This window comes from Callorhinchus milii, unplaced genomic scaffold (genome assembly GCF_018977255.1).
Source record: "Callorhinchus milii isolate IMCB2004 unplaced genomic scaffold, IMCB_Cmil_1.0 Scaffold27, whole genome shotgun sequence".
In the NCBI taxonomy this organism is placed as follows: domain Eukaryota; kingdom Metazoa; phylum Chordata; class Chondrichthyes; order Chimaeriformes; family Callorhinchidae; genus Callorhinchus; species Callorhinchus milii.
In genome coordinates this window covers 594,931-617,805 of record NW_024704768.1, presented here as the reverse complement: position 1 = coordinate 617,805, position 22,875 = coordinate 594,931, and the positions used below count along the sequence as shown (strand labels likewise).

The following is a 22,875-nucleotide window of genomic DNA, read 5'->3' as shown; positions in this document are numbered from 1 at the left end:
CTGCAGCATAAACGCACCCGGTCTCACCACCCAATTCATCAGTGTTTGTAGGGTTAACCCTTTGGTTGCCAAGGCTTGTTCCGCTCAGAATCACTCTTGGGGGTTGGTGGAAATGGACTTGGCATTGACTATGTTATCGGAAAGTGTCCTGAAGAGCAGAGCAGTTTGCTTTTGACAAAACATTTAGATAACTTAGAAGCCTGGGTTGGGATTGGAGGGAGAGGGAGGAGAGGTTGGCTCCTGGCCACTCACACTTGTTTCAGTGCAATACAATAGAAAGGCAGCCTTGGAGTGAGTGTCCGAGGAGGAGGTGGGTGGAGTGAGGAGGGGGTGGGTGGGGTGGATGAAGGGAGTGAGGTGTTTGTGGTCCAAGTGAAGTTTCTCTGCCGCTCCCTGTTCTTGTAGCCTGGGAGATGGCGGTGCAGTGTTTACACATGCCGTGATGGGGGGTGTTGTGGCTGGAGGTGATTTGATGTGGCTGGCTTCTGTGTCAAAGGGTTCAGTCCAGGGGGCTTTCAATGCTTCTCTTGATACTGTAGATCTATCTGGCACCACTTACCACCCACTGAGTTGCTGATTTTTTTTATTACTAGCCAAGAAGGTTGCAGGAGCCGCTTAGCTGTGGTGCTGATGACAGGATGGAGAGCAGTTGAGTCCATGGTTAGCTAAAACTCTGGGATTTACAGCCAAACCACTTCTAAACTACATACTAATATGCTAAGGAGATGAGTCACAGTGCGAGAGGCTAGAAAATTCAAAGTGGCCCTGGGTTGGATAAGTTTGCTCTCAGAATTTATGGGTGAATCAGTCTTTGTGGGGTGGTGGAGTAGGTTGGCCAGTAGTAAACACTGGTCAAACAGCGCTAACCCCACGACAGATTGCGTTCCACCCACTCAGCACCATCACCACAAGCTTCGCTTTCTTTACACGTGAGTGGAGTGAGGAGATCAGCGGGTCAGGCCAGAGCGTATGTTTGTGGCAGACAAGGCAGTGTTTAACTGGGCCAACGTCTTCATTGTTTTGCCCCTGTTGTGGACAGACTCCGGCAGTCTCCAGAAGTTAGAGTGACTTCCTCCAGACAGTGTGTATCAACAGTGTGCACTGCACGTCAGTTTGTCTGTCTGTCGGGCTACCCCTATTTTGACGAGGCTTCTTTAAGGCTGTTGCACTGTCATTGGACAATGAATTTGTGCCAGGTTGGCTTATATTGGTGCAATTTTTCGATTTAAATTAGATTTTTTTTGACCAACTCAAAAGCCTAGTGTTTTGCTGAGACAGTGAATGGGGCTGCAGGAACGAGAGACTGTTACTGGTTCTGAGGTGGTGGATTCGAGAGGTTGTTTTGCGGGGGGAGGGGGGAATATTCCTAGGAACATTACACTGGGCTCCAGCAATCCCACATCTCCACAAAAATCCTGGTGTCTTTCGTTGTCAAGCACTTAACAGGAATCCCAACTGTCCACTTCATAAGTTTCCAAATATTTTGATTTCATATTTTTGTGTTTTGGGATTTTTTTTCTCTCACTTCAGGATGCAGTTTATGTTTTTTTATACTATATGAAACAATATAGCATTAGCTTTTTGGCTGAATCGATACACGGTCAGTACACGTTACAGTGCATAACTCGCTCTGCCTTCCCTCACCTCCATAACATCACCCGACTCCGCCACTACCTCACCCCTCAGGCGCTGAACCTCTTGTTCACACCTTCATCACCTCCAGACTCGACTATGCAAACACTCTCCTTGTCGGCCTTCCCAACTCCTCCCTCCACAGCTGCAGATAATCCAGAACTAACTCTGCAGCCCGTGTCCTCTCCCGCACCAAACTCCGTGACCCCATCTCCCCCACTCTCGCCCGACTCCATTGACTCCCTATCCTCAGAGGATGCAGTTCAAGATCCTGGTCCTCACCTACAAAGCCCTCCATGGCCTCGCCCCTCCTACCTCTGTGACCTCTTAACCCCCTACCAACCCGCCCGCTCCCTCCACTCAGCCGGCTCTGGCTGCTCCATGTAACCCAACCCACCCGCCCCACCATTGGGGCCACTCTGCCCCCAACCTCTGCAACTCCATCACCCAATCACTCCGCCTCGCCCCCTCCTTAGCCTCCTTCAAGTCCCGCCTCAAAACTCTCCACTTCGACCATACCATCAGTCATCCCCCTTTTCCTCCCCTCCCCTCTCCCCCCTGACCCCAGCTCGGGTCTGAAATGCTGTCACTGTCCAGCGCCTTGGGACGTCCTCCCAACATGAAAGGCGCTATACACATGTAATCTTGTTGTTGCATTTACAGGAATTCACTGCCTGAAACTTTCAAGAGAGAAGTGAATAGATATTTGGGGAAGACAAGTTTGCAAGGCTATGGAAAGAGAGTGGGGGAGTGGGGTTGATCAGGGCTGTGGAAAGAGAGTGGGGGAGTGGGGTTGATCAGGGCTGTGGAAAGAGAGTGGGGGAGTGGGGTTGATCAGGGCTGTGGAAAGAGAGTGGGGGAGTGGGGTTGATCAGGGCTGTGGGGAGAGAGCGGGGGAGTGGGGTTGATCAGGGCTGTGGGGAGAGAGCGGGGGAGTGGGGTTGATCAGGGCTGTGGGGAGAGAGCGGGGGAGTGGGGTTGATCAGGGCTGTGGGGAGAGAGCGGGGGAGTGGGGTTGATCAGGGCTGTGGGGAGAGAGCGGGGGAGTGGGGTTGATCAGGGCTGTGGGGAGAGAGCGGGGGGGAGTGGGGTTGATCAGAGCTGTGGGGAGAGAGTGGGTGGGGGTTGTGGGGTTGATTTGGAAGCTCTTTGCAAAGAGCAGCACAGACACGATGGGCCGAATGGTCTCCTTCTGTGCCTTATAATTCTAGGATTCTATAATCTGTGAAGCGCTTTGAGACGTCTGAACGACGTGATGAGGCGCTGTATCAAATGCGAAGATTAGAATCATTCCCTACTCTCTCCCCGTAGCCCGATCGAATCCCCTCATCATTTTGAAAACTTCTATTAAGTCTCCTCTTAACCTTCTCTGCCCCAAGGAGAATAATCCTCGCCTCTCTCGCCTCTCCTGATATTCCTGGTGCCATTCTGGTCAATCTCCTTTGCACCCTCTCCAATGCCTTGACATCCTTCCTAAAGTGTGGGGCCCAGAACTGAACACAGTCTCTCGCTGAGGCCTAACCAGTGTTTATATAACTTAATAGTTTTATAACCAGTGGGAGGGAGTCTGTGGGCAGAGTGAGGCTGCTGTTTACACGGGGGGGGGGGGGGGGGGTTCTGTGTTTGCTCACCTCAGTGATACTGGAGGTCACATTCTCTGTGGATCACAATGCCGTTGGCTGTCAGTCGAGGCTGAAGTCCTGCGCAGTGCCGGGGGCAGTGGGACCTTGTCTGAGCGGCGTCTCTGTACCTGTTCAGGTGGATGTTGATGATCTCGTGCTCACTGTCGGAAAACAGAAAGGAATTTGTCCTCGTGTCCTGTCCAGGCCGACAATCCTCTAATGCTGTTGCTGTGCACAAAACCTCCTGCAAAAAGATGTCCCCACAACTTGAACCTTTGAACAGACAGATGTGCAGCCTCGCTTCCCCCACCCTCTGGAACTCCATCCCGCAGTCCCTCTGCCTCGCCCCCTCCCTCGCTCTGTGTGACAGTGCGCGTGTGTATATGATAGGGTGTGTGAGTGTGTCACCTTATTGTATTAGTTGCTTGGCAGATGAGAGACAAGAAGCTATGACTGGGGGAGAGAGAGGGAGAGCGAGAGAGAGCCGGTGGAGGACAGGGCAGAGATGTATGTCCCGTCAGCAGCAGGTTTTGTCTGTTTGGGTTTGGGTGGCGTTGATCTGCTTCCCTGTCACCCCCGGGGTCTGTGAGCTGTGGTAGGTTTCCTTTTCTCTGTAAAATGTCTCGAGTGGTTTGGCCGTGGGTGAGGAGTCGGTGCCTGTGTCCGTGTCCGTTGGTTTTGGTGCCCAGGGTCAGGGTCCAAGGACACTTCAAGGGTCAGTTGGAGGGGGGCAAGTGGGGGGGAGGGGGGCAGAGAGACAACAGAAACTGGAGAGAGAGAGTTTGTAACAGAACGAGAAAGAGAGGCTGAGGGGGGCAGAGAGAGGGAGAAAGGGGGGAGGGAGAGGTTCAATCTCTCAGTGTCTTGGGACGTCCTCCTGACATGAAAGGAGTTTACAGATGTGATTTGTTATTGTTTTCTGATCTGTTGCGGGTGATTGTGACCATTATAACTAACCCCAAAACCTTGGCCTTGAGGCTGTGTATTTCCGTGTGGTCGAAGTCCCGGCAAGTCATTGACCCCCACGTCACATTTTCCTCTCCAAAGTTTAATAAATCCATGGGGAACGGTGAGGTTTTGTGTCCGGTGGCACAGCTCCTTGACAGTCGGTTGGTGTCTGTTTAGAGACCCAGGTTTAATAATAATAATCCTTACATTTGATGCAGCGCCTTATCTGATCCTTGAGATTTCTCAATGCGCTTCACAGAATATACTGTAAACTGTATTTTACAGAATGTACTGTAAAATGTGTATTTTGTGGTCGAAACGTGGCAGCCAATTGTGCACAGCAGTGTCCCACAAACAGTTGTGGATTGAGTAACCAAATTATGAATTTTTTTAAGGGATTATTGCCCCCAAAAGTGATCCTCCAATCAACTGACAAAAGAAATGCTAGACGAGAAAAAGACCGAGGTCCATTTAATTCGTCTTCCAGCTTCCTGGAGGTCGCATTTGCACATACGTCCTGAACTCCCAATGTTCTATATCCCATAATGTTATTTCCTAAAAAAAACTGTCTAATCTGTGTTTGAAAGAATCAACATTTCCTACTTGTACCATCTCCCTGTTCCACAGGTTCACTATTCGCTCACTTAATCTTAATCTTAATCTTAGTGTTTACGAAGATTTGTTTTGAATTTTCCCCATTCAATCGCAGGCCGTGTCCTCTGGTTTTACTACTCTGGACAAGTTGAAACAGCCCGTCATGATCTATGTAGTTTGGCCCCTTTAGAATCTTAAAGACAGCAATCGTGTCTCCTCTCCATCTTCTCTTTTCCAGTGTGAACATGCCCAATTTACTCAATGGCTCCTCAATCATTTTGGTTGGCCTCCTCTATATCTTCTCGATTCCACCAATATTCGTTTTGTACTGTGATGACCAGAACTGTACAGAGTCTCTAAGTGTGGTCTCACCAATGATATACAGTGGTAGGATTATCCCACTATTCCGGCTGCTATTGATCTTTTGATGCATCCCAACATCTGTTTTGCTTTACTCACTGCCACAGAGCATTGTTGGGAAAGCTTCAATTTATTGTCACTCAGGACTCCCTGGTCCTTTTCATTTTCCATACATATAATTTTCCTTCCATTCAAATAATTGTCCCTTTCTGGATTTTTTGACCCCATGTGAAGTACTTTACATTTCTCCACATTGAATTTCATCCACCACCGATCTGCCCAATTCCCAAGTATGTTCAAATCCTCCTGTAACCTATCTTGTTCAGCTTCACAATCGATCACCTTCATTAGCTTGGTGTCAACTGCAAACTTAGCCACTGTGATTGCAGCTCCTAGTTCCAGATCATTTATAAAAATATGAAACAAAAGAGATCCAAAAACAGACTTTTGTGGAACTCCACTGGTAACATTTTCCAAGTCCAATGACATTCCCTGTCCCACCACCTTCTGGGTTCTTCTGGTCAACCAATTGTGTATCCATTGTAATAAACCTCCACTGATTCCTGCTTTCTTTACTTTTAGTACCAGCCTCTCAAGAGGAACTGTTATCAAAGGCCTCACTGCAATCCAGATACACAATATCCACAGCCTTACCCTAATCAAGCTTCCTTGTCACACCGTCAAAGAGAACCAGTAAATTAGACTGGCAAGACCTCCCTTCATGAACCCATATTGGCAATCATTTATGATTTTTAACAACCGGGTTCCTTCTTACTGCTCGGTAAACAGAGGCATGTGGTGTAAGGAACCTAAGCTAAGGCTTTGCCCCGCCTGAAAATTGAGCCCGGGGAGTGTAAGGCAGTTCCATCCAACCTGGTGTCCCTATAGCTCAGTGCTCTAACCACTGAGCTACAGGGACACCAGGTTTGGATGGAACTGCCTTACATTTTTACACATATATATACACGCGCACACAACCTGCACAGCTCGCTTCTGGGTCAGAGTGGCCCTGTTCCAACCTGTAGAAACACATACCAGGGACGGTGCTTATCTCCCTCAGCACATTCCGCCTGTTCAAATAATCCAAATCTCACGTTTTTTTCACACGGAGGAGGGGGAATCTGGGACTATCTGGGTCTCCTAAAAGACTGTGGATTATGGCTGGATCCATTCAAATTTTCAAGACTGAGGTGGAGAGATGTTTGTCAGGTCAGGGGATCAGGGATACGGGGCAAAGGAGTTGAGGTACAGATCAGCCATGATCTTATAGAATGGCAGAACAGGCTCAAGGGGCTGAATGGCCTCCTCCTGTTCCTATGTTTATAATGTGGCTCATCACACTGCAGTATCTTAAAGTTTACCCTAATTGGCGAATTGGCTGCTGCGTTTTGCCCACAACATACACAGTTGCTACACTTTACAGTATCCTGTGAAGCACTTTTGAGACATCTCGAAGATGTGATCAGACGTTATATCACGTGAGGATTATTATGATTAATTTTGTCTGGGGGGGGTGGGATTGTCGGGCGGCACAGTGAGAGAGTTAAATCGTGCTGTAGGGATTTTAACATCTTAAACAGGCGCCAGGGCTCCTGGTTCAATGTCTCACCCGGATCGATGGGGAACAGAGAGTGAGAGCAAGCCGTGACCTGTCAGGTTTCATTAACTTGAAGCACAAAAAGTTTACACAAGCCACGAGTTTTCGCAATCCTCCAGGCCTGGTTCCTGGCATTCACCCACCGAGGATTAACTCCACTTAATGTGAGGCGTGGCCTGGCGGCTGACGTGGTCAGAAACACAGCAACTAACAATTTTGCCAAATAAGCCGAGAAAATAAAGCAGGGCTCGCAAAACTGAATCCTGGAATGTAGGAGGAGGAAGCGATGAGCCTGAAACATCCTGGGAGACCGGACGAGACGGGAGAGAGTTAGTGCTGACTCTCTACAACATACATCACGTCACTGAGGATTTCATAATTATTTTGATGTTGCAGGATAATATAATGTAATAATAATCCTTTCATTTGACACAGCCCCTCATCACATCTTTGAGTCATCTCAAAGCACTTCACAGAATATACCGTAAAGTGTAGTGACTGTATTTTGTGGGAAAAATGCAGCAGCCAATTGCACACAACAACATCAACAAGATATTTGTATAGCGCCTTTCACGTCAGGAGGACAGAGGACAGCATTTCAGACCCGAGCTGGGGTCGGGGGGAAGGGAAGAGGGGTGGCCGATGGCACGGTCAAAGAGGAGCATCTTGAGGTGGGACTTGAAGGAGGCTAAGGAGGGGGTGAGGCGGAGTGATTGGGGGGTGGAATTCCAGAGGTTGGGGGCAGAGTGGCTAAAGGCTTTCCCGTCAATGGTGGGGCGGGTGGGTCGGGGATGTGGAGCAGCCAGAGCCGGCTGAGCGGAGGGAGCGGACGGGTTGGTAGGGGTTTAGGAGGTCACAGAGGTAGGGTGGGGTGAGGCCATGGAGGGCTTTGTAGGTGAGGGCCAGGATCTTGAACTGGATCCTCTGAAGGATAGGGAGCCAATGGAGTCGGGCGAGAGTGGGGAAGATGGGGTCACGGAATTTGGTGCGGGAGAGGACACGGGCTGCAGAGTTCTGGATTATCTGCAGCTGTGGAGGGAGGAGTTGGAAAGGGCGTTTGCATAGTCGAGTCTGGAGGTGATGAAGGCGTGAACAAGAGTTTCAGCGCCTGAGGGGTGAGGTAGTGGCAGAGTCGGGCGATGTTACAGAGGTGAGGGAAGGCAGAGCGGGTCATGGCTTGGATGTGGGGAAGAAAAGACAGTTGAGAGTTGAACAAGACACCCGGGTTCCTGATTGACTGGTGAATTGTGGTGGGCAACCATGGAGGTTGATGCTCCCAGAGCCTGAGGTGCGGAGGCGCTGGCGGAGTCAATCAGGAGGGCCTCAGTCTTGTTTACATTCAACTGTAGGAAGTTTGCCCTCATCCAGGACTTGGTATCCGACAGACAGTCTGTCAGGACAGCAGTGGTCCTGGAGTTGAGGGTGGGGGCAGAACGATAGAGTTGGGTGTCATCCCCATATATGTGGAAGTTGACCCCATGTCTGTGGATGATGAGGGCCAAGGACAGAGCCCTGGGGGACGCCAGACATGACAGTGTGGGGACTGGAGGAGAAACCGTTAGAGGCAACAAAGCAGAGACAGTGAAAGAGATAGGAATCGAACCAGACAAGGGGCAGGTCCGCGAAGATTGAGTAAAGAGGAGATGCGGTGTATGAGGATGGAGTGGTCGACAGTGTCGAAGGCGGCAGAGAGGTCGAGGAGGACAGAGAGGCAGAGGGAGCCCTGATCACAGATGGTCAGAATGTCATTAGTGACTGTGACCAGGGCCGTTTCCGTGCTGTGGGCAGTGTGGAAGCCGGATTGGAAGGGTTCAAAGGGGGAATGGCGAGAGAGAAAGGTGCGGAGCTGGGACGCCATGACTCATTCCAGGACTTTGGAGAGGAATGGGAGGTTAGAGATGGGGCAGTAGCTGGAGAGGAGGGATGGGTCCAGGGTTAAGACCAGAGAATTGGCAGCCCTGACCTTCTGTGGGCCTTCAGCCTCTCTGTCCCCACCCTCTGCAACTCCATCCCACACTCCCTTCACCTTGTTTGAAGGGATTATTACCCTCAGAAAAGTGATTCACCAATTGACTAACAACCGGGTTCCTACTGACTGCTGGTAAACAGAGGTGAGTGTGTGTGTGAAGTAAGGAAACTTGCCTAAGGTTTCTCCCTGTCCGGGAATAGAACCCGGGTCCTCTGGCTTGCGAGGCGAGCGCTATAACCACTGCAGAGACGGGTACTGTACAGATGCCATTTGTTGACTTTTCAGGCTGAGCCCAAGCTGTTATCCAGGCAAGCGTCGTGTGGGGAAGCTCATCAGCGGAGACTGGAGCGGCAGCCGGAGGAGGTAAACTCAGCCTGGAGTTTCTGTCTTTATTTAAAAAGAAACTTTGCCAGTTCCCGTGACAGCAAAATTACAATTAAAATCATCCTTTAATCCATAATTTTAACTTTTCACCTGTCCCCCTCTCCCCCCACCCAATCCCAACCCCCCACCCAATCCCAACCCCCCGCTCGGCTCCAAATCCCTGACTGTCCAGTGCCTTGGGACGTCCTCCTGATGTGAAAGGCTCCGTATAACTTTCATGTGTTGTTTTTGTGTTGTCCTAACATTTGAAACCTTCCTAAAGACCTTTTTGTTCATGTTCATAGACTCCCCCCCCCCCCCCCCGCCCCGACCCCACTCCCTGGCTCGGGGTCAGACGAGGGGCTCTGGGAGGCTGCCGGGCGTGACGGGTGCTGTGTAAATGCAAGTTGTTGCTGTTGATACAGCGGTTTTCACGTTTCCAATTGGTTCGAAGGTGTTTGAAAGTGTAGTGAATGAGTAGTTTGTGGGTAAACATGGCAGTCATTTTGGACGCAGCAAAATCCCCACAAACAGCCATGAAGGGTGAGCGAGGGGTTTTATTTGGGGGGATTGTTGGCCAGGAAACCGCGAGAGACAAAACTTCCAGGTTTCACTGTAAAGTGCAGTGACTGTTATTGTGGAGTGAGGCTGCACTTGTTGCTCTCTTTCTCTCCCCCCCACCCTGTCACATCTTACTGTATCTCGCCCTAATGGGTAGGGGGGTTCCTAGCTGGACAAGCAGAGGGAAGGCTTGCCCCACAGTGATATCAATAGCAAGTGATCTAGTTTTAAACTCCAGCAGTCACCCCAACCACACTCTGGGCTCCCCACAAGCCTTGGCTCTCGCCAACCTCTGCCTAATACTCTCTGGAATTAGGAAAAGCAGGTTGTGTCCCTCCAGGGAGAGATAGAGAGCGCACATTCCATCCCAACAATCTATCTCTGGGATTTCCATGTGGGAGGCAGGGAATTCTCAGTTGGGTTTGGAGACTCTTAAGCAACGATGATGGGTTTCCACGTGTGTCAGACACATGGCTGACCCCAAAAAAATCTTTGTTCTGTTGTTTTTGCAGGGTGAGTGACCAGGTAAGATAGGGAGGATTCCAGAATGTTGCAAATCTCTGGTGGAGCGGGGCGAGGGTGGGGGGTGGGGTGAGTCTCGGCAACACAAATCTCAACCCCAATCCCGACGTAACTTCCAGGAACATCGATTCACGGGGATTCCCATCCGGTGGTTGATTGTCTGGAAGCAGAGATATCCCTGTGTTGAATTAGCTCCAGTTGCCAGCGCGGGGGAGTGTGTTCCATTCCTGATATGATTATCACCCACTGGGACCTCTGCCCTCCGCTCTGCGGCTTGGACCGGTTCAGATTGTACCTCTCATACCGTCTGCACTTCATCTCCACAAACGGCTTCTCCAGCCCCCGCACTGTCTCGTGCGGCGTTCCTCAGGGCTCTGTCCTTGTCTCCTCTTCAACATCTATATGCTCCCTCTTGGTGACATCATCCGCAGACATGGGGTCAACTTCCACATGTAAGGGATGACACCCAACTCTCCCTCTCTGCCTCCCCCCTCGACTCCAGGACCCACTGCTGTCCTGACACAATGTCTGTCAGACGTCAAGTCCTGGATGAGAGCCAACTTTCTTCAGTTGAACATCCAACAAAACCGAGGCTTCTGATTGGCTCCCATCAGCGCCTCCTCATCTCAGGCGCTGACAGCGTCACCATCCATGGGGCTCACTCCCCCTCACTGAGCCAGTCCCGAACCTTGGGGTCTCATTTGACCCTCAACTATCTTTTCTACCCCACATCTGTGCCATGACCCGCTCTGCCTTCCCCACCTCCCCAACCTCGCCCGACTCCGCCACTGTCTCACTCCGCAGCCCCCGAGACCCTCACACACGCCTTCATTATATCGAGGCTCGACTATGCAAACTCACTGCTTGTCGGCCCCCAACTCCTCCCTCCACTGACTGCAGCTCATCCAGAACTAACTCTGCAGCCCGTGTCCTCTCCCGCACTATCATCCCCATCCTCACCCGACTCCACTGGCTTCCCATCACACAGAGGATACAGTTCAAAATCCTGGTCCTCACCTTCAAAGCCCTCTATGGTCTTGCTCCCCCTACCTCTGTGATCTCCTAACCCCCTACCATCCTGCTCGCTCCCTCCGCTCAGCGGGCTCCAGCCTGCTTTATGTCGCCTGCCTTGCCCACCCCACCATTGGCCGTTGGTCTCCCCCCATTTTCTGGAACTCTACCCCTGCAGTCCCTCCGCCTCGCCCCTTCTCTTGCCTCCTTCAAGACCCATCTCAAGATGGGTTGTGTGCGTTGTTCACAAATGTGAGCAGTTTGTGTGTGTGTGAGCATTGTACACGCAGGTTATGTGTGTAGCTTGTCCACACTGCCTGTGTGGGTTAATTGTACATGTAAATTATCCGGGTGTGGGCGCTGAGGGCCGGTCGGCCCAGTCCGGCTCCTGTGGATGAGAGTCAAGTCTGATAACCGTAGCTTTGCCATGTTCCTGGTTAGACTCGCCACGAGGAGGCCGGGGAGGAGAGAAACCCTGAGCTGCTGGAGACCATCAATCAACTGGAGAGGGAGAATCTGCTGCTCGTGTACCAGGTGGAGCTGCTCCAAGATATACTGGAGGGGGCGGAGGAGAAACTCGCTGAGACACAGCACAGACACACGCAACTGCGCAAGGTATCACAATCATAACAACACACAACATTTACACGCAGCCTTTCATGTCGGGAGGACCTCTCAGGGCGTTGGTCAGTCAGGGATTTGGATCCGAGCTGGGGGTTGGGATCAGGTGGAGGGTGGGGGTAGGAGGGTGCCCGAAGGAGCGGTCAAAGAGGAGGGTCTTGAGACGGGCCTTGAATGAGGGGAGGGGCCGAGTTGGAGGGAAATCAAGAATCATACAATCTTGCAGCACAGAAGACCATTCAGCCCATCGTGTCTGTGTCGGATCTTTGAAAGAGCAACCAACTGGTCCCACTCCCTGCTCTTTCCCCTCATAACCCTACACGTTTTTCTTTTTAAGCATAGTGTGTATGTGTTGTCATTGTGTGTGTGTGTTGTGGGTGTGTGTGTGTGTGTTGTGGGTGTGTGTATGTGTTGTCATTGTGTGTGTGTGTGTTGTGGGTGTGTGTTTTGGTTTGTTGTTGGTGTGTTAATCGGTTTCGACCTTGTTCCCCAGGCACTGGAGGCTGAGAAACTCACCAACGCAGCTCTGCAGCAGAAGATCAGTTGGTTGCAGCTGAGCCTGGTGGGGAGAGAGGTGAGACCTTGTGTGAGAGAGAGAGATCGGGGTCTGGATTACGTGGGGTTGTTGCCAGATGTGTCCCAGACGAGGAGAGTTTCTCCTGGTTTCTCGGCCAGAAACTTGCAGATAAATCCCAGTCACTACACTTCACTCCAGGATCGGGTTATGCAGTGCGCAAAAGGGTGGTGTCGCATTATACAATTAACAATCAGTCACTACATTTGCCAATGATGACAGAAGCACTTTGACAGATGTTAGTCTGGTGGGGAGCTGCTAACAACATTGCATGTGTTTAGCGCATTTCACGTCAGGAGGACGTCCCAAGATGCTGGATAATCAGTGTTTCAGACCCAAGCTGGGGGTCGGGATCAGGGAGGGGGGAGGGCAGGGGGCGAAGCAGGGAGATCGAAGGCATGGTCGAGGAGGAGGGTCTTGAGATGGGTCTTGAAGAAGGCGAGGGAGGGGGCGAGGCGGAGGGACTGCGGGATGGAGTTCCAGAGGGTGGGGGCAGAATGGCGGAAGGCCCTCCCGCCAATAGTGGGGCGGGCGAGGCCGGAGACGTGAAGCAGGCCGGAGCCCGCTGAGCGGGAGGGAGCGAGCAGGATGGTAGGGAGTAGGAGGTCGGAGGGAGCAAGACCATGGAGGGCTTTGAAGGTGAGGACCAGGATCTTGAACTGTATCCTCTGTGTGATGGGAAGCCAGTGGAGTCGGGTGAGGATGGGGGTGATAGGGTCACAGAGCCTGGTGAGGAGCTGCTAAATGCAAGTACTTCGGCCAAATAATAATAATAATCCTCGTATTTGATACAGCGCCTTAACACACCTTCGAGATGTCTCAAAGCACTTCACGGAATATACTGCAAAGTGGATTGACTGTGTATTTAGTGGGGAAACATGGCAGCCAATTGAGCAAAGCAGCGACTCATAAACTATCGTGGATTAAGTGACAAAATATATTTGTCAAATGGGTGAACCTGGTGCCAATGTATGTCTAGAATCTTGTCTCAAACTAACAGATTGTTTCCCAACCCACCCTCACCTCCCCCCCCAACCCCCTCCCCCCGACAGGACAAACCCAATCCCCCAGGAAACCCAGATACAGACATTCAGAGGAAGAGACACAGTCAGGGTTCACCATCCCCCGAGTCTCGCCAAGTGAAGGAGGGAGATTCAGGCAACGAGAGGCCGAGCACAGAGGATAAAGTCAAGAGTGAAGGGAAATCCCAGGTCCCACAGTGTTTACACTCCGTGAAATCCCAGGAGATTCCGGGATTCAGAGTGTCCCCAGAGAGACAGGATTCCCGAGAAGGGAAGGAACGAGGAAGGGAGGGATATCGGTCTGATTCGGGAGGAAATGCACAGAAAGACAGTGTGGCTGAGCGAGATGGGGGGGAAAACAGGGAAGGAGGAGCCAGGGAGCGCATTGAGGAAGAGAAGGTTGTGATGGAGGAGAACAGGGAGCTTGAGAGACACCAAACGGAACGAGTGGCCGAGGTTATGACTCCGGCGCCTGGACACCCTCCCCCCGAGGGCAGGCGGGCGGCACCCGACGACAATGGGGCCATCATGGAGCGAAGCTGCGATGAAGAAACAAAATGTGTAAATTCTGAAGGACAAAGCGGGGGAGAGGGGAGAGGAGACGAGGAAAGGTGGGAAGGAGGGAACGTGTCAGAGAAAAGTGATGAGTGGAGGAGGGAAGGTTTGGGACAGGATGGTGTGAATGAAGAAAGGCCGGGAATAGATCCGTTGGGAATTTCAATCGAGGTCACACATACCGAGGACAGGCGACCAGAGAGGAACGAGAAGCCATGGGTGTGGGAGGAGAGGGAGGATGGAAGGATTAAGGTCATGTGGGATGAAAGAATAGAGGATGGAGAGAACGTGGGTCCGAGAGGGAAGGAGATTGGTGTTTGGCTGGAAAAGAGGGAAGAAATCTCGGGGGGAAATGGCCCTGTTGTTGTTTCGGGAGCTGGAGACGGAATTGATGGCGAGGATGTGGAGAAGAGAATTGAAGCTGAGGACAGAGAGGGAGAGCAGGAGGTCAGGCCGGCTCAGGCGGCTTCGAATCCAGTGCAGGAATTGGAGGAGAAAGGGGCTGTGGGTGGGGATGAGAGGCAGGAACCAGCAGAGGGAGAAGCAACATTCCGGTTTGAGGAGCAATGTAACGAGCCCGAGAGCGAAGGAGGCCTCGGGAGCAACCGAGAAACAGAGAGAATGTCACAGGAATGTAAGGGAGGAACAGAGGAAGGAGAGAACGGGAGAAGAGAGGAAGGCAAAACGGTGCAGCATGAATCAGGGAGTGAGAATGGCGGTGAGGAGGTCGACGGTGGAGACGGGATCACGAAGGGAGAGGGGATTGAACAGACGGCGCTGTTAGAATCTCAGGGACAGAAAATCGTGACGGATGAAGTCGTGGGGAGGAAAGAGACGGAAACAAAGGCAAATGGTGGCAGTGTCGAACGCAGCGATAGTGTGAGGGGAAAGAGGGTGTTTGAGGCGTTCGAGCAGCTGCTCAGGAAGATTGTGAGCAGAGAGGAGAGAGTGACTGCCAGCGAGGGCGAGGGGGGGCTGGGCCAGGAGGAGGGGGAGCATGTTCCTGTGGCAGAGCCACAAGCAGAGGAGATAACCAGGAACGAAGACTGTTCTGTCGGCTCAGCAGATACAAGGTCGATAGTGGTAGAAAAGAAACCATTAGTGGAAATGGTTTCTGCGGATGGTGGGCTGGCCTGGAGTGGGCTCGAGCAAACCGGCGTCCATACAGGAGAGGAACTGAGTGAAGCGCGTGAGACGGCGATGGATGATGAATCCGACAAAGATATATACAAGGTAGAGGGAAGCACAGAGGATGATTCAGAATCTGCTCAGGTAGCGGATGTGGATGGACAGCACAGAGGCCTCGACCTACACAGGGGAGAACCAAATCCCAACACAGATCCCACAGAACTTCCTGAGGAAGGCGTCCAACTGAGGGACAACGTCAGGAACAGGAAGAGCTTGAAAAGGGACAGCAGCCAAAGAGAGACCTGTCACATATCATAGGACATTCCTGAGTCCTTCAGCGCCTTGAGACATCCTCCTGACATGACAACCATGTAAATATGTGTTGTTGTTTCATAGCTCTGGTAAATTGACACCCAATCACAGAAGAAGGTCTTATTCTAAGAGACGTATAACAATTTGCACAAGTTTGATTAAAAAATTATAATTGTATAAGCAGTGTAAGGAGTCATGGCTTTTCACTGATTGAAATCAGATTGTATTTTAATGTATTTTAATATACTGAGTTTGAAATAAATTTGTTCTGGGAGCCGCTATTCTGGGGTGAGGTCATCAGGTCCAAGAAAGTTTATATCGTACTCTTCACACAGGGTAGCAGCTCGGAGCACTTAAGGTGGGGAGTGAGGAAGAATAGTTTAGATTTAAATATTCGTGTGAATGTTTGCTGGGGATGAAACGGGTATTTAGTTATAATAATAACCTTTGCATTTGATATAGAACCTTATGTCGCTGAGACGTCTCAATGATGGAGGCCAACCTGAGCCTGGGCGACTGAGGAAGCTCCAGCTTAGAATAGCTGAGCTGGAGTCTCAGGTGGAGACACTGCGCAGCGTTAGAGACGGGGAGAGCTTCCTGGACAGTTTCATCCTGGAGCCAGACACTCCCATGAATCCCAGGGAACATTCTGTTACCAGCCACGGACAGGAATGGGTGACGGTCAGACAGGCGCATAAGGGGACCCGAAAAAGAGGGTCAAAGGAACCCCAGGCTTTAACCTTGTCCAACAGGTATGAAATACTTGCAACCTGTGTGGACAAGGAAGTCTGTGAGGAAGATGGGCAAACTTACCCCATCACCTCTATACAGTAGGTCACACTGGGAATAGTCAGAAGGAATATAGTGGTAATTGGGGATGAGACAGTTAGGAAGACTGACACACTTTTCTGCAGCCGTAGCAGGGAGACAAGAAGACTCTGTTGCCTTCCTGGGGCCAGGATGAAGGACGTCACTTCCGGGCTGGAGAAAAATTTGAAACAAGAGGGAGTGGATCCAATAGTTATGATTCACATAGGGACCAATGATGTAGGGAGGACAGGTAGGGACGAGTTGAGGAGCAAGTTCAAGGAATTGGGAGTTAAGCTAAAGAGTAGAACTTCGAAGGTATTAATATTGGGATTATTACCTGAGCCGGGGGCAAATCGGTACAGGCAAAAAAAAATTAAAGAACTGAATACCTGACTAAAAGAGTGGTGCGGAGGGCAGGGATTTCACTTTATGGGCCACTGGCACCAGTATTGGGGGAGACAGGAGCTATTCCAAAGGAATGGACTCCACCTAAACAGGGCTGGGACAAATGTCCTGGCAACATGAATAAATAGAGGTAGACAGGTCTTGAAACTACTAAGGGTGGTGGGGGGGGGGGTGAATTCAATCAAATGTAATACGTCACAATTAAAATTAGGACCGATGAAAGTGGGAGAGCAGATTAACGAGGGAGATGAGCAAACTGTGTCAAGCGGGGAAAAGAAGCCCAGGGATAGGGTACTGGTGAATAGGACTAATAGCCCAAAGTCAGAATTAAAGGCGCTATATCTGAATGCGCGAAGCATTCAAAACAAGATAGATGAAAATGCACAAATAGAAACAAACGGGTATGATCTGGAAGCCATCACCGAGACACGGTTACAGGGAGATCAACGGTGGGAGCTAAATATTCCATGGTATGTGGCGTATAGAAAAGATAGGCAATGTGGTAAACGAAGAGGGGGGGTGGCCCTGCTAATAAAGGATGGGATAAAAACAATAGAGAGGAAAGATTTAAAATCAGAAAAGCAGGAAGTAGTCAGTATGGGTAGAGTTACGAAACAACAAGGGGCAGAAAAAACTAGTGGGAGTAGTTAATAGACCCCCGAACAGCAGTCACAGTATGTAATAAAGGAAAAACATTAATTGTGGGCGATTTTAATCTGCACATAGACTGGGACAACCAAATTAGGAAAAGTATGATAGAGGAAGAGTTTATAGAATGTATTAGGGTTCATTATCTGGATCAGTTTGCCGAGGAGCCAACCAGGGAACAGGCCATATTAGACCTTGTTTTGTGTAATGAAGCAGAGCTGATCAGCAAACTGGAAGTGAAGGCTCCTCTCGGGCAAAGTGATCATAATATGATGGAATTTAGCATTAAGTTAGAGAGAGAGTAGTTAAGTCCGAAGCAAAGGTCTTAAATTTAAGTAGAGCCAACTTTGCTGGTATGAGAGAGGATTTAGCTAAAATAAACTGGGAAATTAGACTTAAGGATTTGACAGCAATGGCAGACGTTTAAGGAGATATTGCAAAATTCCCAGCGAGCACGTATTCCTTTGAGGAATAAGAATGCCACGGGAAAGGTGGCCCAACCGTGGCTCACTGGAGCAGTTTGGGAAAGTATAAAGTTAAAGGAAGAAGCCTATAAAACAGCTAAAATGAGTAGTAAACCCGAGGATTGGAAGAACTTTAGGGATCAACAAAGGAGAAACAAAAAGTGATTAAGAGGGAGAAAATGGAATATGAGGGCAAACGAGCGAGGAACATAAAGACAGACTGCAAGAGTTTTTATAAATATATAAAGAGGAAGAGGCTGTCAAAGGTAAATGTGGGTCCATTACAGGGGGAGACCGGGGGGAATTATAGTAGGGGACAAAGACATGGCAGAGTCATTAAACAAGTACTTTGCTACTGTCTTCACCTTAGAAGACACTGAAAACCTACCAAGAATAGAGGGGAACCAAGAAGACAATGTTAGTGAGCAACTTGGGAGAATTAATATTAGTAAAGAAATGGTTTTAGGTAAATTGTCAGGTCTTAAAACTGATAAATCTCCTGGACCTGATGGCCTACATCCTCGGGTTTTAAAAGAGGTGGCTACTGAGATAGTGGATGGCTTGTCTTTGATCTTCCAAAATTCTCTGGATTCTGGAACGGTTCCCATTGATTGGAAGATTGCAAACGTGACACCACTATTTAAGAAGGGTGGGAGAGAAAAGATGGGGAACTATAGACCAGTTAGTCTGACATCAGTGGTAGGGAAAATTCTTGAGTCCTTAATTAAGGATGTCGTTATGGGATTCCTGGAAGACCATAACAAGATTAGGCAGAGTCAACATGGCTTTACAAAAGGGAAGTCATGCTTAACTAATCTTTTAGAGTTTTTTGAAGATGTATCTGCAGGTTAGATAGGGGGGAACCAGTAGATGTAGTATATTTAGATTTTAAAAAGGCATTTGACAAAGTGCCACACAAAAGGCTATTGCACAAGGTTAAGGCCCACGGGATAAATGGGAACATATTAGCACGGATTGAAGAGTGACTAACGGGTAGAAAACAGAAAGTAGGGATAAACGGGTCATTCTCGAATTGGCAGGATGTGACTAGTGGAGTGTCACAAGGATCAGTGTTTGGGCCTCAGCCATTTACAATTTACATCAATGATCTCGACGAGGACATTGAATGTAACGTATCTAAATTCGCGGATGACACTAAACTCGGTGGGAGAGTGAGCTCTGAGGATGATGCAAAAAGATTGCAACGGGATATAGATAGGCGAGAGGAGTGGGCGAGTAGGTGGCAAATGGAATTTAATGTGGGGAAGTGTGAAGTCATTCAACTAGGTTGCAAAAATAGAAAAACAGATATATTTTCTGGAGGGGGAGAGATTAGATAGTGTTAGTGTTCAGAGGGATTTGGGTGTCCTTGTACACCAGTCTCAAAAAGTTAGTTTGCAGGTGCAGCAGCAACTAATTAGGGGAGATCTTATTGAAACATATAAGACTCTTAAAGGGCTGATAAAGTAGACACTGAGGGACTGTTTCCCCGGTAGGAGAATCTATAACCAGGGGTCACAGTCTGAAAATTGAGGGTCAGCCTTTCAGAACAGAGTTGAGGAAACATTTCTTCACTCAGAGGGCAGTGAATTTATGGAATTCACTCCTCCAGAAGGCTGTAGATGTCAGTCCTTGAACATCTTCAAGGCTGAGACTGATAGATTTTTAAAAAACAGAGGGATTGGGGGATATGGGGAGAGGGCGGGTAATTAGAGTTAGATCTGAAGATCAGCCATGATCTTATCGAATGGCGGGGCACAGGCTCGAGGGGCTGAATGGCCTACTCCTGCTCCTAATTCTTATGTTCTTATGTTCTTAAAGCGCTTCACAGAATATAGTAAAATGGATTGACTGCGTGTTTTGTGGGGGAAACGTGGCAGCCAATTGCACACAGCAGTGTCCCACAAACAATCTTGGATGGAATTGACTGAATTATTATAATTACTTTTGAAGGGATTATTACTCCCAGAAAAGCGATCTACCAATCGACTGACAACCGGGCTCCTACTTACTGCTGTAAACAGAGGTGTGTGGAGTAAGGGAACTTGCCTAAGTTTTGGCCCTGCCCGAGAATCTATTAACAGGGGAGCATAAAAAGACAAAGGAAAATCATGTTCACTTATTCACTGCCTCACTCCCTCCCCACTCACAAAATCCAGTGAGTTTCACATACACCATCTCCACGTGGACATTCCTATGTCTGATTCTGCACAAATCACTTTGTGCAAAACAATATAATAATATGATCAAATATAATAAAAACAAAAAACAGAAATAGTTTCAGGCGAGGAGGGGGAGAAACAAACTGCAAAAACAAACATTTTGTCTCAAAACATTTAGTTTCAAGTGACACGGAATAAAGCTTTCGAAATTGTGCAGATTATAAACACAGAAACGAACAGCAGTGATTACATTCTACATCAAACAGAACAGCTCAATCAAAGTCATCGTGGGAAAGAATTCTCCGACCAACCACAAAGCCAGTGACCCTCCCGGCTTACTATTTACAGTCAGCTTTGCTCTGAGAGCTTCTGCTCGAGTTGGGAATTTCCATAAAGAAACATTAGTCTTTTATGCTTTCACTGGCCTGGTTTTCGGCTAAAGCCTTTAGTGTCTGTTGCTGTGTGTAGTAGCGGTAGCCACGCAGAGTGCACAGGTAGCCACCATACACTGTCAGCAGGATCATCGAGGTGGAGAAAACCTTGTAACCCACGTCCGCAAACTTCTTAACAAACACCATCCTGAGGGATCCAGGCAGCCGGGATTACAGCTCAGTGACCGAAGGAGGCGGCAAATGATTAGCTGTGATAATAAAAATAATAATAAATTGGTCACTCGATCCACGACTGTTTGTGGAGACGCTGCTGTGTGCAATTGGTTGCCACGTTTCGCCCACAAAACACACAGTCATCACACTTTATAGTGTATCTTGTGAAGCGCTTTGAGATGTATCGAAATGTGATAAAGCTCTGGTCAAATGCATTATAATTAATAAACTTTAATTCACTTTACAGTGTAACCTATTTTATTATTAATATATAAAATAACAGGATACACTGTAAAGTGAATTCACTGTATATTCTGTGGGTGAAACACGGCAGCCAATTGCACACAGCGACGTCCCACAAACGGTCGTGGGTTGTTTGAAGGAAAGTGATGAAGGAAGTTTGCCCACAAAACACACAAGTCACAAATAATAATTATAATAAAATAATCCTTGTATCTGGCAAAGCTTTCATGTCGGGAAGGCATCCCAAAAGCGCTTCACGGGATATACTGTACAGCAAAGTGTAGTGACCTTGTGTTTTGTAGATGAACACAGCAGCCAATTTGCACACAGCGACGTCCCATAAACAGCATTGTAAACAGGAGTGAGCGACCGATTTTATTTGAGAGATTGTTGGGCAGGACCCGGGGGGAGTGAGAGAGAAACTCCATCTGTTCCCAAATCGGGGGAGATATTTAACATCCACCTGAAGCACCACCGATGGTTTAATGTCTCACCTGAAACAAACCACACTTTCACATCAGGAGGACGTCCCAAGGCACTGGACAGTCAGGGGTTTGGACCTGAGCTGTGAGTTGGCATCAGGACGGGTGGAGGGTGGGGACTGGGGGGGCGACCAATAATAATAATAAACCTGGCATTTGATACGGCGCCTCAACACATCTTCGAGACATCTCAAAGCGCTTCACAGGATACACTGTAAACGTGTAGTGACTGTGTGTTTTGTGGGCGAAACGCGGCGCCAATTGACCACAGCGAAGTCCCGGAGTTTGTTTACAATCAATGCAGGTCTTTATTCAAAAAAATTACAAACAATGTCCCCCATCACCTTCTCCCCCCACACCCCACCCCCCACCCCCCACACCACCCCCCACCCCCACCCCCCCACCCCCACACCCCCCACCCCACAACCCCCCACCCCCACACCCCACACCCCCCACCCCCAGGACAAGACCTGAGGCTGAGACCGAGACACCGATTGAGCATTAAACTGTTAAATGACTGAGAATCAACTCCTCCCGAACTCCCCCCCCCCCGGCCTCTGCCCCCCCCCCCGGCCTCTGCCCCCCCCCGCGGCCTCTGACCCCCCCGCGGCCTCTGACCCCCCCCCCGCGGCCTCTGTCCCCCCCACCGGGTCGCGGGTCCTCACCTTCTCCCTCCGGTCAGTCACTTGACGCCGCCACAGTAACACTTCCGGGTCTCACCACAAACAGCTTCCGGAGTCATGTCCCCTGCAGTGACGTCACCGCCACAAGGTGTCACCTTCAGCAACAGGAACCGGGAGGGAGGGGCTGTGGGGGGATAACCCCTCACGCGGCTGAAACTCTGGTCCACACCTTTATCCCCTCAAGGCTGGACTATGGGACCTCTCTCCTCGTCGGCCTTCCCGGCCCTCCCTCCACACTGCAGGTCATCCAGAACTCTGCAGCTCGTGTACTGTCCCGCACCAGACACCGCCACCACATCACTCCCACCCTCGCCCTCACCCTCGCCCTCGCCCTCACCCTCGCCCTCACCCTCGCCCTCACCCTCACCCTCACCCTCGCCCTCGCCCTCGCTCGCCTCCACTGCTCCCCATCCCCCAGAGGGTCGAATTCAAGATCCTCATCCTCACCTACAAGGCCATTCACGGCCTCGCTCCCTCCTACCTCTCCGACCTACTATCCCCCACTCACCAGCCCGTACCCTCCGTTCCTCTGGCTCCGGTCTGCCCCACGTCCCCCGCCCCAACCGCCCGACCATCGGTGGCCTTCAGCCTCTCAGCCCCGAGGCTCTGGAACTCCATCCCCAGTGCCTTCGCCACTTCCTCCCTTTCCTCCTTCAAGGCCGGTCTCAAGACCTTTCTCTTTGACCTTCAGCCTTCAGCTCCGCTCTCGACTCTCTACCCCCTCCTCACTCCCTTCCCTCCCCTCACCCTGACCATTTCCCCCCTCCTCGCTCCCTCCCTCCCCTCCCCTCACCCTGACCATTTCCCCCCAATGCTCGGGTCCTGACCCAACTGTCCAGTGCCTTGGAACATCCTCCCGACGTGAAAGGCGCTCTATAAATGAAAACTTGTTGTTGTTTTTGTAAACCCCAGGGGGAGGGGCTGTGGGGGCGCAAACCCACGGGGAAGGACTGTGGGGTTAAACCCAAGGGGGAAGGACTGT

The 22,875-nt window shown here is 50.1% G+C and overlaps 2 protein-coding genes across 2 annotated transcripts; one reads left to right on the top strand and one right to left on the bottom strand.

Moving 5' to 3' along the window:
- Positions 1-8,013: 8,013 nt before the first annotated feature.
- LOC103189574 lies at positions 8,014-15,568 on the top strand. Its single transcript, XM_007910015.1, has 5 exons — positions 8,014-8,019; positions 8,969-9,085; positions 11,621-11,794; positions 12,294-12,374; positions 13,427-15,568. The coding sequence occupies exons 1-5, from the start codon at positions 8,014-8,016 to the stop codon at positions 15,395-15,397; spliced, it is 2,349 nt and encodes a 782-aa protein (XP_007908206.1). The 3' UTR covers positions 15,398-15,568.
- Positions 15,569-20,038: 4,470 nt separating this feature from the next.
- On the bottom strand, positions 20,039-21,956 carry LOC103189564 (cytochrome c oxidase assembly protein COX14). The gene is made up of 2 exons (XM_042344325.1): positions 21,876-21,956; positions 20,039-20,520 (listed from the first exon to the last, which is right to left on the bottom strand). Exon 2 carries the CDS (start codon positions 20,456-20,458, stop codon positions 20,282-20,284), a length of 177 nt encoding a protein of 58 aa, XP_042200259.1. The 5' UTR covers positions 20,459-20,520; positions 21,876-21,956; the 3' UTR covers positions 20,039-20,281.
- Positions 21,957-22,875: the final 919 nt, after the last annotated feature.